The 13,166-nt window shown below is 40.5% G+C and overlaps 1 protein-coding gene across 1 annotated transcript in view; it reads right to left on the bottom strand.

The window, feature by feature from the left end:
* Positions 1–3,796: 3,796 nt before the first annotated feature.
* The window catches only part of IFT43 (intraflagellar transport 43), a 62,659-nt gene continuing 53,289 nt past the window's right edge, over positions 3,797–13,166 (bottom strand). The window contains exons 6-9 of the mRNA XM_089523566.1: positions 8,216–8,288; positions 7,878–7,953; positions 7,010–7,072; positions 3,797–3,992 (exon numbers count right to left, since the gene is read on the bottom strand). Coding sequence (XP_089379692.1) covers positions 3,873–3,992; positions 7,010–7,072; positions 7,878–7,953; positions 8,216–8,288 — 332 coding nt within the window. The 3' untranslated portion in view covers positions 3,797–3,872. The remainder of the gene's footprint in view (positions 3,993–7,009; positions 7,073–7,877; positions 7,954–8,215; positions 8,289–13,166) is intronic.

Here is a 13,166-nt window from a genome sequence, read left to right as displayed (position 1 = left end):
CCTTTGTGGGTCTTGACGGAAGGAAAAGTGCTGGCTGCCAGTGAAGAGCAGGCCATGCCAAGCCACCTCATGAGCTCAGTGAACGGCAACATCTTCTCTAATCAGTGCTTTACTTGAGTTTATGTGTGCAGAAATAAAAGGAGGACACTGCTATGTCCCTGTACTGATTTTTAGGGACAAATAACCTTTTAAAATAAACAGTGCTAAGCAGAGTGTCTGACTGTACTATACTAGTAGAAAAAGGAAGTAGTTTGTGGAAATAGTACTGATGCACTCCTATCGTGGATATAACAAATGGTGTCAACAAAGAACCTCACCAGAAGTTGGGCTGCTTGATAAATCTGGGTCTTCCCTGCACGAGGAACACCCAGTGCATGGGTGTAGCTATGGAGGGACAAAATGATGGCATTGTCTCCCCCAGTAAGAATTCTGAACCGCACCAATGACATTTTTATTCAGGCACCCAATTTTTAGCATTGTGGAAACTTAAAACTTCAGTTGAGCATTTAGAAACACAGTTTAGGCATCCAAAGAAAAACAATTACCAAGGAAACCCATCTAATTTTAAGAAAGCTGTGGGGCTGCCTTTGAAAACTGTTCAGAAAGTTCAATGGGTCCAAAATGCTCTGGCCAGCGTACTGACCAGGGCCCATTATAAGGAACATATAGCTCTCTTCATGAAACAGTTTCAGAAGCTACTGGTCCATCTTTGGGCAGAATTCAAAGTGCTCACTATGATGCACATGGTTGGGCTGAAAAGACTGTATTCTTGCATATGAGCTTGCCTGAATTTTAAGATCTGCAGGGGAGGGGTTTTATTCAGTGCCACCATCATTATAGGGAAATTTGATGAGGACACAGAAGAGAGCCTTCTCAGTGATTGTTCCCAGGTTGTAGAACTTCCTCCATGGGAGGTTTGGTTGGCCTCCTCTCTGCTCTCTTTCTGCCAGCAGACAAAGCCCTCTTGAATCCCATTTTGGGAGAAAGGTAGGATATAAATCCAATAAAGAAAGAAATAAATGTCAAGCCTCTGGTTCTTAAATGGTTGTAGCAGACGGAGCTTTTAACAGGGTGTGCTTTGCTTTTATCTTTTATCTTCATTATTATGTTTTAAAAACATTGTAACCTTGAGTTTTTAGTATAATTGCTGTTTAATAGTGTTGACATTTTTATATCAACATTTTTATATACGAGTTTTTTAAAGTTATATTTTGTGCTGAACAAAAGGCAGGGATAGATAGATAGATAGATAGATAGATAGATAGATAGTATGAACGCATGTTTGATTTCAGCAGGCACAACTGTAGTTCCCTAAGTAACAGAAGCATCAAGAACTGAGTGAGTGGGACTACGATTCTGAAGCTACATCAAAAGGGGACACAAGATGAGAAATCACAATTCTCTTTCCTAGGACTTTATCACATGGGGAAAATTGGGGGTTTAAAAGGGATTTTCCCAGGACAGTTGCACAATATCCCGTGAATGATTTGTTGGTGAAGCATTCCTGTTTATTCCTGGCATAAGTCCTCTCTAATCGCATTGTGTGGAAAAAATCTTTGCCACAATCGCGCGACTGTCCCAGGAAAATCACTTTTTAAACTTGCAATTTTCCCCCATGTGCTAGTCTCCTACCTGACACAATTGCCTTGGGTGGCTGAAGAGAAATGCAAGGTACGAGCCTTCCTTCTCCCCAAAATTATGGTTGAACAATAAAAGATGGTGAATTTAAGTCCCCCATCCATCCCAGAAATCAAATTACAGTCGTCCACCCCGAGTCATGAGGGATCTGTTCTGCCCCCCCCCAAGCGAATCGGGAAAAAACCGCAAATATCTAAGCCCCATTGAATATAATGGTTGTGCGCCCCCTGCACGCACCACAGGTGCACGTCCTTCTTGGCTTCCCATCCACAGAAATTCAAGTCCGTGAACAGGAAGTCAACAGACTAGGAGGAACAACTGTATTTAAAACTATGAAGTAATTTGCAAGTTAGTAAAAAAAAGTTCAGAGCACTAGAAAAGTGAAAGAAAAGATACCAGATGGAATTAAGCAAAGTACTGCATCGAGGAGAATACTTATACTCCCAACTAAAAGTACCAAGCATTATATTATTGCTTTTCCTGAATCTGAGTGATTTAGCACAACTGGGGAAAGTGGGACTAATACACACCAAGCTTCTCAACCAGGCTTCTCAATACAACAGCAGAGTGTTTGTCAGAAAAGTTCCCCCATCTCCTCCCACTGTCTGGGAGAGTTTCTTATTTTTTTCTTGTTTAGGATTATATTGCCCTCTCCAGAGCCAATTCCCCATTCTGCACACACACACACACACACATGGATGCACATTGTAATTATCATTGTTACTATCCTTATGAATCATCTCTTTACTTAAAAGTGCCCACACTGATGTACTGTACAATAAAAACTTTGGGGTTCAGTCCCTTCAGCAGCAATAGCTGTTATCTGCATTTGCCACAGACAAACTGATGAAAATATATGCTCTTGCCTACTCTTTCCAGTCTGCATTCTTCAAATGGACTCTCTGACAGGCTTTTCTATCTTGTCTCTCCTCCTCTCAGGATGAGAAGGTTTTTAAGTAGCCTAGCAGTGGCAGCAAGGCGGGGGAAGCCATCTCGCCAGAACCACTAAAAGGGATCAGAATTGTGGATTTCTCGTAACAGACTGTTTCTATCTTCAGTATTTAAAATTTCTTTAGACCTAAAACTACATTTTACCCAAGAAAAACTGTCTTCCGCCATGTACACACCAACCATTAAGGCCGGCATGGGGGCGGAGTTGGGGCATAGCGTACTCATGACGCACACTCGACTCCACCCCCCCAGGGCGCCCTGATGCTGCATGCCACTCCACATGGCATGCGCCATGATGCCGCACACTGTGTGGAGTGGCACACAGCATCAGGGCACCCTGGGGGTGGAGTCAGGCATGCATCGTAAAGAAGCTACGGCCCGACTCCACCCCCATGTACAGCCCCATAATTAGACATCAATATATCTGTATGTACAGCCCCATAATTAGACAACAATATACTGTTTTAGAAAGAAAACTGTCTTTTTCAACTAAATGTTGGTAATATAATACAAATAATGCTTCCTTGAGGGATACAATATGGGCTTGTCCAGTGGTTATTCCCTTTGGATTGAATGTATTACAGTGTATTAATTTGTAGATGAACATGTTCTTTTAAATTACATTCCTGTGACATGAAATTTAACTCTGGATCAGCCTTGTTGGGTTTTGTATGCTCTTATTTTTGTTAAAAAGCTTATACTATAAGGATGGAAAGATAAACATTCACCATCTATTAGTTGATGTCCAGGAGATCTCACAAATTAACATACAGTGGTACCCCGGGATACGAATGCGCCGCCTTACAAAATTTCCGGGTTACGAAGGTTATTCCGGGTTACGAAGAAAATTTTTGGTGCTTTTCGGCGCGATTTCACACGAAATCGCGGCTTTCGCTATTAGCGCCTATGGGCTTTTCGGCTAGCGAAAGTTTCCGGGTTACGAAAGCGGCGGCGGAACGAATTAATTTCGTAACCCGGGGTACCACTGTATGTTTTATTATAAACATCAACTGCAAGAAAATGTATATTTTGAAAGATAATCAGCTTATATAAATGTATAGCTCTTGGTAATATCCTATGTATTTCCCTTCACCATTCCCCTCCTTTTTTTTGTATTTTTCTTAGTCTTTTCTTTGTAATCATGCTTTTAAAATCTCTTTGTTTTTTTTTAAATGTGGATGAAAAATAACTCCTCAGATACAAAATATAAATTGAAAATATAATATTAATAATCTACAGATGTGGTAGTGTTTTTGACAACTTCAAAATCAGCCAGCCAAAGCTCAGATGCTCTTATTCAGAATGAGGCCATCCTCCTTTTCAGATTGCCCTGAATCCCACTCGCTCAGGAGCTCTGAAGCAACCTCTGTGTAGAGATGGTTCCAATCCCAGCTGACGTCATCCTGCCAAAAAGAGAAAAACAACGCTAAGTGGAGAAATGGCACTAAGTATTGCTGTACAGTCCAAATAGCACAATGAAGTATGTGACTCGTCCAAGGCACTTGAAACTCTACTAGTGGCCTGGAACATTTTACAGTGTGGATTTCAATCACTTGCAGTGCCCATCTGGAGTTTTAAAATTCACTTAAATTCTGTTTTAGACATTGGTGTGGTTTATTTATTAAGACACACAAAAATTAAGATAACTGGAGGGAGGGGAGGTGGAAAAATCAGTCTGCTGCTTCCCGATCAACAGGAGAACAGACCTGCATTGCTCCCAGCGGCTGATGCCTGGTAAAGCAGGATTAGGGGACTTTGTGAAGATTGTGAATATCTAGGGACCGTAAATACAAAGTAGTTATGGATGCGGTTTGGCAACAGAACCAATTGCCTAGAGAAGTGGGAAGGTCTCCTTCTCTGGACATCTTCAAAAAGGCTGGACAGCTATCTGCTGAGAATGTTGCATCTGGAGATCCTGCACTGACCTGGGGGTTGAACTTGATGGTCCATGAAACCCCTTCGAACTCTGTGATTCTATGAATATTCTATGTGTAACCCTAGGTTATGCATCCGTAACTGCAAGAATGAATTACAGCTAATGCATTGCTTTCTTCTCAAAGCCCTAGGAAAGTTCTGAGTAAAATAGTTCAGAATAGCATACCATAAAATGGATTACAAGTATTCACATAACTGTGTTTGGTGTCTTATACTTCTTTGCCTCAGGAACAGCTTTGGTGGTCTTGAATCCCTAAAAGGTTCCAGAGCCTCTCGGACTCAGGCCTCATTCACACTGGTGGCATTGCTCTGGAACGAACTGGTCAAATTCGGGGGGCTCCCTCCCGAATCTCTCCGGAAGCAAGTGCTGACTACCAATCGGGCATTTTAACACAAATGCCCTCTTGCAGAATTCGGGTTTAAGGTGAAGGTGCCTGGCTGTCAATCAAAGTTAGTTCCGCGATGGCCATAGGTGACGTTTCCAGCACTGATAGGGGCATCAGAAGTGTGCTTTCCACCCCTCCCTTTTTTTTAAAAGGACCAGACACCACTTGTCAAATTTAAAAACCTCTGGGGTGTGTGTGTGTTGTGGGCATTTGGGTCAGTGTTGTAGATTATGATCTGCCCTTGGCCCCATTTTCAACCCCAAAATGAAAGCTAGTGCCATCTCTGTAGCCTGTATCCTACTCCCTTGGCACCCCAGAATGCCTCATACACAGGTAATAACAACAACAACAACAACAACAACAACAAAATTAATTCCTCATCTCGGAATGCCAGAAAAGGATGCTTTTTTTTTTTTTTTTGGCTTTCCCTAGGCTACCCCTGAATTCCTTAGAGACAGTAGCAAAAGCTGTATCAATTTGCCAATTTGCAACATTACATTCGAATTCTAAGGGGCCATTACATTCTCACTGCCATTCATTCTCATTGCAGCAGTCATTCCAAAGGAAAAAATATGCGCATTTTTTGCCAAAAATAATTTTAAAAAAATAAAATCCAAAGGAAAAAGGTCTCTGCTGAATAGCAGAGGCTTCCCTTGCTGTAGTGCCCTGACTTGCCCTGACTTGACCCTTTCTCCTGCTCACGATCTATCTATATATCTATATATATCTAAATATCTTTACCTACAAAAATGCACATTTTTTTGCCAAAAATAATTTAAAAAAAATAAAAATCAAAGGGAAATGGTCCCTGATGGATAGCAGAAGCTTGGCCTCTTCTGCCCCCCCCCGACCTGCCCTGAATTGACCCCATCAGTCACCCCCTTTTTGCCTCCTGTCTCCCTTTGCCTCCAGATTCCCCTTTTTTCTTCAGCTCTTTCCTCCTCCTCCTTCTCCCCCTCCCCTCCGATGAGGGGAGGGAATGCTCTGACCTCTGCCCTCCCTCAGACCTTAATCCCTCCCAGAATTTGCCCCGATCATGATTGAGGGCAAGTTCATATTTCGCGGAACCCGGGTCTTTTGAGAAAAGACGGATTTTAGCCTGATTCTGGATACCCCAGGGTAAGGGGCATTTCCTTGTGCAAGCCTCGACATGGATTGTGACAGAATCAGGCCCAATATGAACTTCACGTGGAAGAATCAATTTCAAAACGGGTGTAAAAGGTAATGTGAATGGCCCCTCAGAGTGAGAAGTACAACACAAATACTCCCATCACACATACTCCATTCCTCCCCCACTTTTTCTGGCATTCCCTACCCTCACTTCTTTTGCTTTCCATCTTAAACCTGTATTTGTGTGTGAGAACAGATATGACTGTTCATATTAATTTCTTTTTTTTTTTAAATCACATCTCAAAGAATCATTAGCCCATAATCCCAAGACCACGACACCTTTATGGGCAGGAAACATGCCAATAGTGAAAAAGTGCTATAGCTGCCATGTGGTCAAGCACATGCTTTGTATGCAGAAGGATCAATCCCCATAATCACTAGGTAGCAATACTAAGCAAAAATGGCCAACTGACATGGTATAAGGGAACTTCTGAAAGAAATTTGTAATTCCTGTGCTGAGAGACAGCAAATAAAATAACCTTGGGTCTCATTCCCACTACCTTTTAAACCGACTGTAAATCGATTTGAACAGGTTCAAACGACTCTGATTCCCACTTAATCCAAATTGCTGAAATGATTCCGAGAGGAGGACCATGCGCTAGACCTATTTAACCCGAGTCTTTTTGACGCTGATTTTTTCAGCTTCTTTTTCAATAAAGTGAATCTGCGCAACTGTGAACCACATGCAGATTGGAATCGATTCAAATTTTCCCTTCGGCCAGCTGGAACCAAATCATTTTGAATCGATTCATTCGTGAATGGGAACCACAAGTGGATTATTTTGGAGGGAAAAATGCGATCGGAGCAAATGTAGTGGGAACCACGCTCCGCTGTCGAATTGATCCATCAATTCAGATCGCACACCGATTTATCTGTAAGTGGGAATGGGGCCTAACTTTCTTTTTCATGTTGGTCCAAAATAAACTCACCTCTCGCACTTCCTGCTCCGGAGCTAAAACCTTACTGAGTAGCTTTAAGTCAATCTCTCCATCCTGTAAGAACACAAAAAAAACAAGAATAAAACCTAGTCCTAGCCAATATCAAGACAGAATGTGTGCATTTTACCCAGTATTATCTGGATACCTCTGTTCTTCTAGAAAATAGAGCTAATGATGGGACAACACTGTTCAGATGCACTAGCATGACAATTTCAATAGAAACTCCCAGCATGATACTATTCAAATGTTTTCTTCTCTTTGCAGAAATGTACTGTGATTATAAGAGCCCATTATAATTGGTACCAAACTTTGGCTCCAAACTAAAGGACATCTCATGCTCAGTGTCATGGGAGGAACAGAGTTGTGTAACTGAGAGAACAGCAAAAACTACGGAAGCAGGAAGCAGTGATGGGGCTAGTTTCAGTGAGGCAGTGAATCTTCTCTGCATTTTAATTTGAACTTTAAAGGAGCTATCCAGAGCACTGAACCCTGTCTCCAAAACAGGTTCAGAAACTTGAATGGCTCCTTTGAAGTGCAGATTAAAACCCACAGCAGAATCACCAGTGCTCTAACACAGAAATCACTAGCCACCACTGTTGAGAAGCACAAAGAAATATCCAAAGGTGCCTCAACTGACAAGGGTGAGTGTACAGCATGCCAATCTGCCAAAAAGATACTCTTATAGTTGTGTTCCACGAGGATGTTAAGGCCCCCCAAAAAAGAATGGGTGACATATTCACATTTTACTACTGACACAAAAGCCCTACAAAGGAGTGAAAAAAGATATCTGGTGAAACAGAAAGAAAAGGCTGCTTAGTTCTTTGAAGAAAAACTAGGATGAGTTTTTGGCTGTACTCACCAAAGTTTGGAAAGCAGCATATTTCATGAGGTCATTGTCCAGGTCACGATAGGTCAGCACTCTGTTCACCTGAACGCTGCAATTGAGGATACAGCAAGGAAGCAATGCCTCAACTGAATCCATAATTAAGCTCAATGTAAAACAGGTTTTAATGCAACACTTCTTATTTATTACATTTATGCAGAAGTTCCAGTGGTTTCTCTGTGTTCATCATTTATTATTTATAACAGTACCATCTATCTGCCAACATGTGCCACAAAATTCAGCTGAGCAGGACAGAAATGTATCCACTCAGAACAAGTCATTTAGCACAAGCATTTTGATGATCATCTTATTACCTGGGTGGAGCTGCCATTTGCATGGCAAAGTCTTCCTCTTGAACCTCCTCTAAGTCAGGGATGACTGGGATATCTGCAAGGGATCAACAAGTCAAATGACAGCAGAACTAATAGTGATTTTCCAAGTTTCTTGTGCACAAAGTAAACCAGGTGGGATTACAGCACAGTAGCAAAGCATATGCTTTGTATTCAGAAAGGAATTAGTTCTCCATTTGAAAGATTTAGGTAGCAGATGATGAAAAAAGTTTCTGCTTGAGACCCTGGATAGCTTCTGCCAGCCAGAGTAAGCAATGTTGGTCTCGACATATAATGGCCATCCAACAAAACAAAAGATAGCCATAAGTATTCGTATGACTTACTATCCTCTTGAAACCACAAATAGTCTTATTGCAAGGTGTGGCTGCTACTGTATGTGCTCCAGGTGAGGAGTAAATAGTACAGATACAAATCTTTGCTGATTTCATTAATTAATTTCATGAATTTAAAAAGTTTTCTCCCTCCTACCAATAGAAATTATTAGAACTTTTGCACATTTTTGTTTGTTTTCATTTTGGGATTTTGTGTAAAAAATGATTTGGGAAAAAAACAACAGCAAGACCTTACACAGAAAATGCATTGTTTTGTGCATAAATTGTCTTTTACACACGTAAAGTTTTTTCGTACAAATGAATTTTTCACAAATAAAGCCCCCAAACACAAACAAGCTTATTGTGGTTGAGCATTTTCTTGATGTAATATTTCAATATGTCAAGGCACCTTTGTTGTCAATGGTGAGAACTACGCTTGATCTTGGCCAAAAGGCTGAGAACTGAATGATGAGGAAACTTGGGAAAACTCTTTACAAGCCTTATAAACAGACACCAATAATAAAGAACAGGAAGTTGGATGTGTGGATCGAGGAGCAATAGCCTTACCAGCTGCTGTTTATCAATTTGTTGAAATACAAGGGTCCTCCTCTGAATCTGATCAGTTAGGGCAATATACTGGGAGAGGACACAAAAGATGGCCTACTTTGCATCCCAATACAGCACCCTCCCCATGGAGGCCTGATTGGCACCAACACTGCTGCCATTCTGGTGCAAAGTGAAAAACATGGTGACTCACTAAAAATTTGGGGACCTAATTGGTGCTACACAAGTCCTTGCACATAAATGGTTTCAAATCATTTCAAACTATTTTAACCAGTTTGAAAATTTTCATTTTAACCCATTAAATTGATTAATATGTTTTAGCTTTTTAAAATTATTTTCACTGTTTTAAATTTGTCAAATTGGTTTCAATGTTTGCTATCTTCAGATATCTAGGTACTGGACTGGATAGAAATTTATTAATGAATAAATAAATAAACCCTCTTGTAAGAACTTCAGCCTCACTACCACTCCACAAATGAGATTTCTGTTTTCCTAGAAATACCCAGCAGGTTAAAGATGGCTAACTCTTTCCTATCTCCTGAGAGGCCCACAGATTTTCATGAAATTAATTAATAATCCCAACACTTTACTGAACGGATGAAGGAAATCTGAATATTTTCACATAGAACAGCTCCAAAATATTTTCCACCCTCTTTCCCTCATTTCTAATAGCTACTTCCCACCAACCAGCTAAACATATCAAGGTAGATTCTGTCATTTAGTCTCAAAAGACCACATAACAAAACAAATAGGTCTTCACTTGTTTTGGTCTTAGGATAGCCACTGAGTTTCAAAGTAGCACACAGAGTGGATTCACTGCCCCATTGACATGAGAGCCTCAGCTTCTTTTGTCAACATACATACGTATACATCTGTCTCCTAGAAGGACTCTAAATGAACTCTAAATAAATTGGCTATTATTCTTCCAGGTAAATATTTATGGTCCTGAGCATGTGTCTGCTTGGACAACCCACCTCATCTTCGTTCCATGAGAACAAATATGTAATTACATTGGAAGAATTCATTTTTCTTGTTAAAACACCTAAGAACAGACAAGCCAAATAACAGACTGCATAAAATATCCAGCCAACAAGATTCATTGGTTCATTCATTTTAGCACAGCCTATCTGCAGCTCTGGACAATTCACACTAAACCATTTTCCCTTTTGAATTTTTAATTCCATAATTATTCTTTTGTGTCTAAATGTCAGGCTTTCCCCTTTTTTACTATGTTAGTATGAGACAGTGCTCTGTAATCCAGGAATTATCAATGTGTAATTTTGGTTAGAATGTCAAACTAACACTGGAGAGGTCCAAATTTAAGTCCTCACTGAACCATGAAACTCACCAAACTCACTGGGCTTTATCACTCTCTCTTAGTTCAAGTATCTCACAAGTTATTCTCAGGATAAAATGGTAGGGGATAGAGAACCATATAAACTGCCTTGAGTTTACAGGAAAAATGGTGGGATAATGATGTAATAATAAAGAAAACAAATACATAAACGTAGCACTAGAATATTCAGTGAGCCAGCCCATGAGAAGATGGATGCTGAAGTATACAGCTTCTCAAGTTTAAGGTAGTGAGCTTGGACCCCAGGATCACCAGCTAACATGGCCAATAGCCATGCTAGCCAGGGGATTCTGGACCTGAAAAAGAAAAAGTAATACCATATATACTCGACTATAAGTTGATCACATGTATAAGTCGAGAGAAGGTTTGGGGGCCAAAATTATGGATTTGGATATGACCCATGGATAAGTCGAAAGTAAAATTTATCGTCATGTAACAAAGGATCTAAAGGATGAAACAAAGGAAATAAGGCCAAAGAACTTACAAAACTGCAAGAGGCATAACTGTTTGTGTTCACACTAAAGGATGGATGAGAGAATAGAAAACAGTCAGTGCTTCCAGGACAGATTACACTCTTGTGTTTCACCAAGGGATGGTTTCTATTTTTATTACAGTTAAGGGACAGTACTTACATTGACCCATGGATAAGCTGATTCAGATTTTTGGGTCAATTTTTTGACTAACATTTCTAGACTTAAACATGAGTATACACAGTATTTCCAAACTCTGCTCCTGGTTCTGAGCATTAATCCAGAATCATACATTCTTCAGGTGGAAGGGAACCAGCTGGCTCTACTCTATCGATCTTTGATCGCATTGATCTGAAACTAATAGGAACTGGTACACTCAGCAACAAAAATAAGCAAAGGCTAGATGGCCATCTTTTGGGGATGCTTTGATTTGGATTTCCTGCATGGCAGGGGGTTAGACTGGATGGCCCTTGCGGTCTCTTCCAACTCTATGATTCTATGATTCTATGCTTCCAGTTTTGTCCATAACTTGTCTTGTAGTTTAGCATTTGACTATTTTTTAAGCTCTGCCCTGACTCCAGCCCAGCCTGAAATGAATATTCAAGAGCTGGACAGGTGCCTTACCTATGGAGTCTGGTGTCTAGAATGGGGTCTTTAAAAAAATCAGTTTCCCTTTACAGCTTTCTCATAGCTCCAAAGTGCATAGATTCCACCTTTACTTCCATTCTGTCTCCCTGCAGGCTCCTCTGACCCCAGTGGAGGCAGTGCTGGTCCATCTGCAGCAGGGCAAGGGTTACCCTGGACTTTTGACAAGAGGGCTGTTTGGAGCAACCCACACAGTGGGATTTCTCTCTAATTGGATGCCTGGCAAAGGGACTGAATGAAACTGAGACTGAAGCCAAAGCCAAGCCAAAGCAAGAAATGATGACAGCTTGGACAATCTCAGCAGAGTTGTGCCTTCCAGCTCCCCAACCACCCAAGTGCCTGCTGCCTATAGTGAAGCAGCTTTCAGAGTACAGTGAAGTGGATAAAAAGGAACTGAAGTAATAAAGGCCCAAACTTCCACACAAATACCTGAGTTTGCATCCTCACAGTCTGCTGCAAAAAGGTCTATCACTCCTTACGGGATATATGTGTGGATGTATGTCACACCAGGGGCTTCCAACTTCTAGCTGAGCATGTCACAAAAGAATGAGGTCAAGGAACCATCTAATTAAAATAATAATAATTGTAAGCTGTTCCGAGAGCCTTTAGGGCTGAAGGACAGAGTATAAATACGGTAAATGAATGAATGAATAAATAAACTAACAAACAAACAAATGAGAGAGAAGTAAAGGCTGGTGGAAGATAACTTGGAGAAGAATGGGTTAGATCTGAATCTGTAGGGATCAGCCCTTTCCATAATGACATTGGGCCCTTTCCAGGCCCAGTCCTTGTTCAGAGAAATCTGGTGGTCACTGAGTACTTTTTCTGCCAAACTGGATCAGTCTCCAAGGACACTGGATTAAGCTCTCAATGAAAAAAAGTCAAGAATCAAAAGAAATAGACACAATAGTTACTTAAAAAACAGAATGCAGGATGCTTTCTCCTCTAAGGTGTGATTTGGGGGCAATTCACAGAACCCATTTAGCAGGGCAAGTCCTGCAGTGAGTGTTGAATATGGAAATGGTCACCCAATTGCTTCATTCATCACATGCCTGAGAAGCTAGCCAGTGCTATGTGCCAATTAACTTGCATTTTACCATGCTAAAAAGGTTATGGAAATTAGGCCTTATCAGCAAACCAAAGGGTTCAAGATCATGAAACCAAGAAGACATATTAATAGCAAGGAAGAATTCTTTAGGGTGACCAAAGAAAAACACCAGGATATGAAACTGACCTTGAGAATTAGGTGGACTCTTTAAAATAATAAGAGTTAGGTAGCTCCAGGTATTCAAAACAGAGAAACTAAAGCAAGTAAGGCTTATTCAACTGCTTTATCATTTAATGACTTTAATTGCTGGAAGAAACACAGATATAACACTCTATATATTATTTTTAAAAGATATGAAATACAGATAACAAGATATTGTTCTGCACTATCAGATGTTAATGTGGTAAAACTCTAGAAAATAATTTGGTGTTTGAGGGTGCCAATATACCTATAAGCATTTGTTTAGCAGGTCAGAAATCAGATTTAGAGATTTTCACAAAAATTTAAAAGTCAACTCCATTGC

This window comes from Sceloporus occidentalis, unplaced genomic scaffold, assembly GCF_023333645.1.
Source record: "Sceloporus occidentalis isolate IW3139 unplaced genomic scaffold, rSceOcc1.0.p SCAF_4, whole genome shotgun sequence".
Lineage (NCBI taxonomy): Eukaryota > Metazoa > Chordata > Lepidosauria > Squamata > Phrynosomatidae > Sceloporus > Sceloporus occidentalis.
This window is presented reverse-complemented; position numbering and strand designations above follow the sequence as displayed.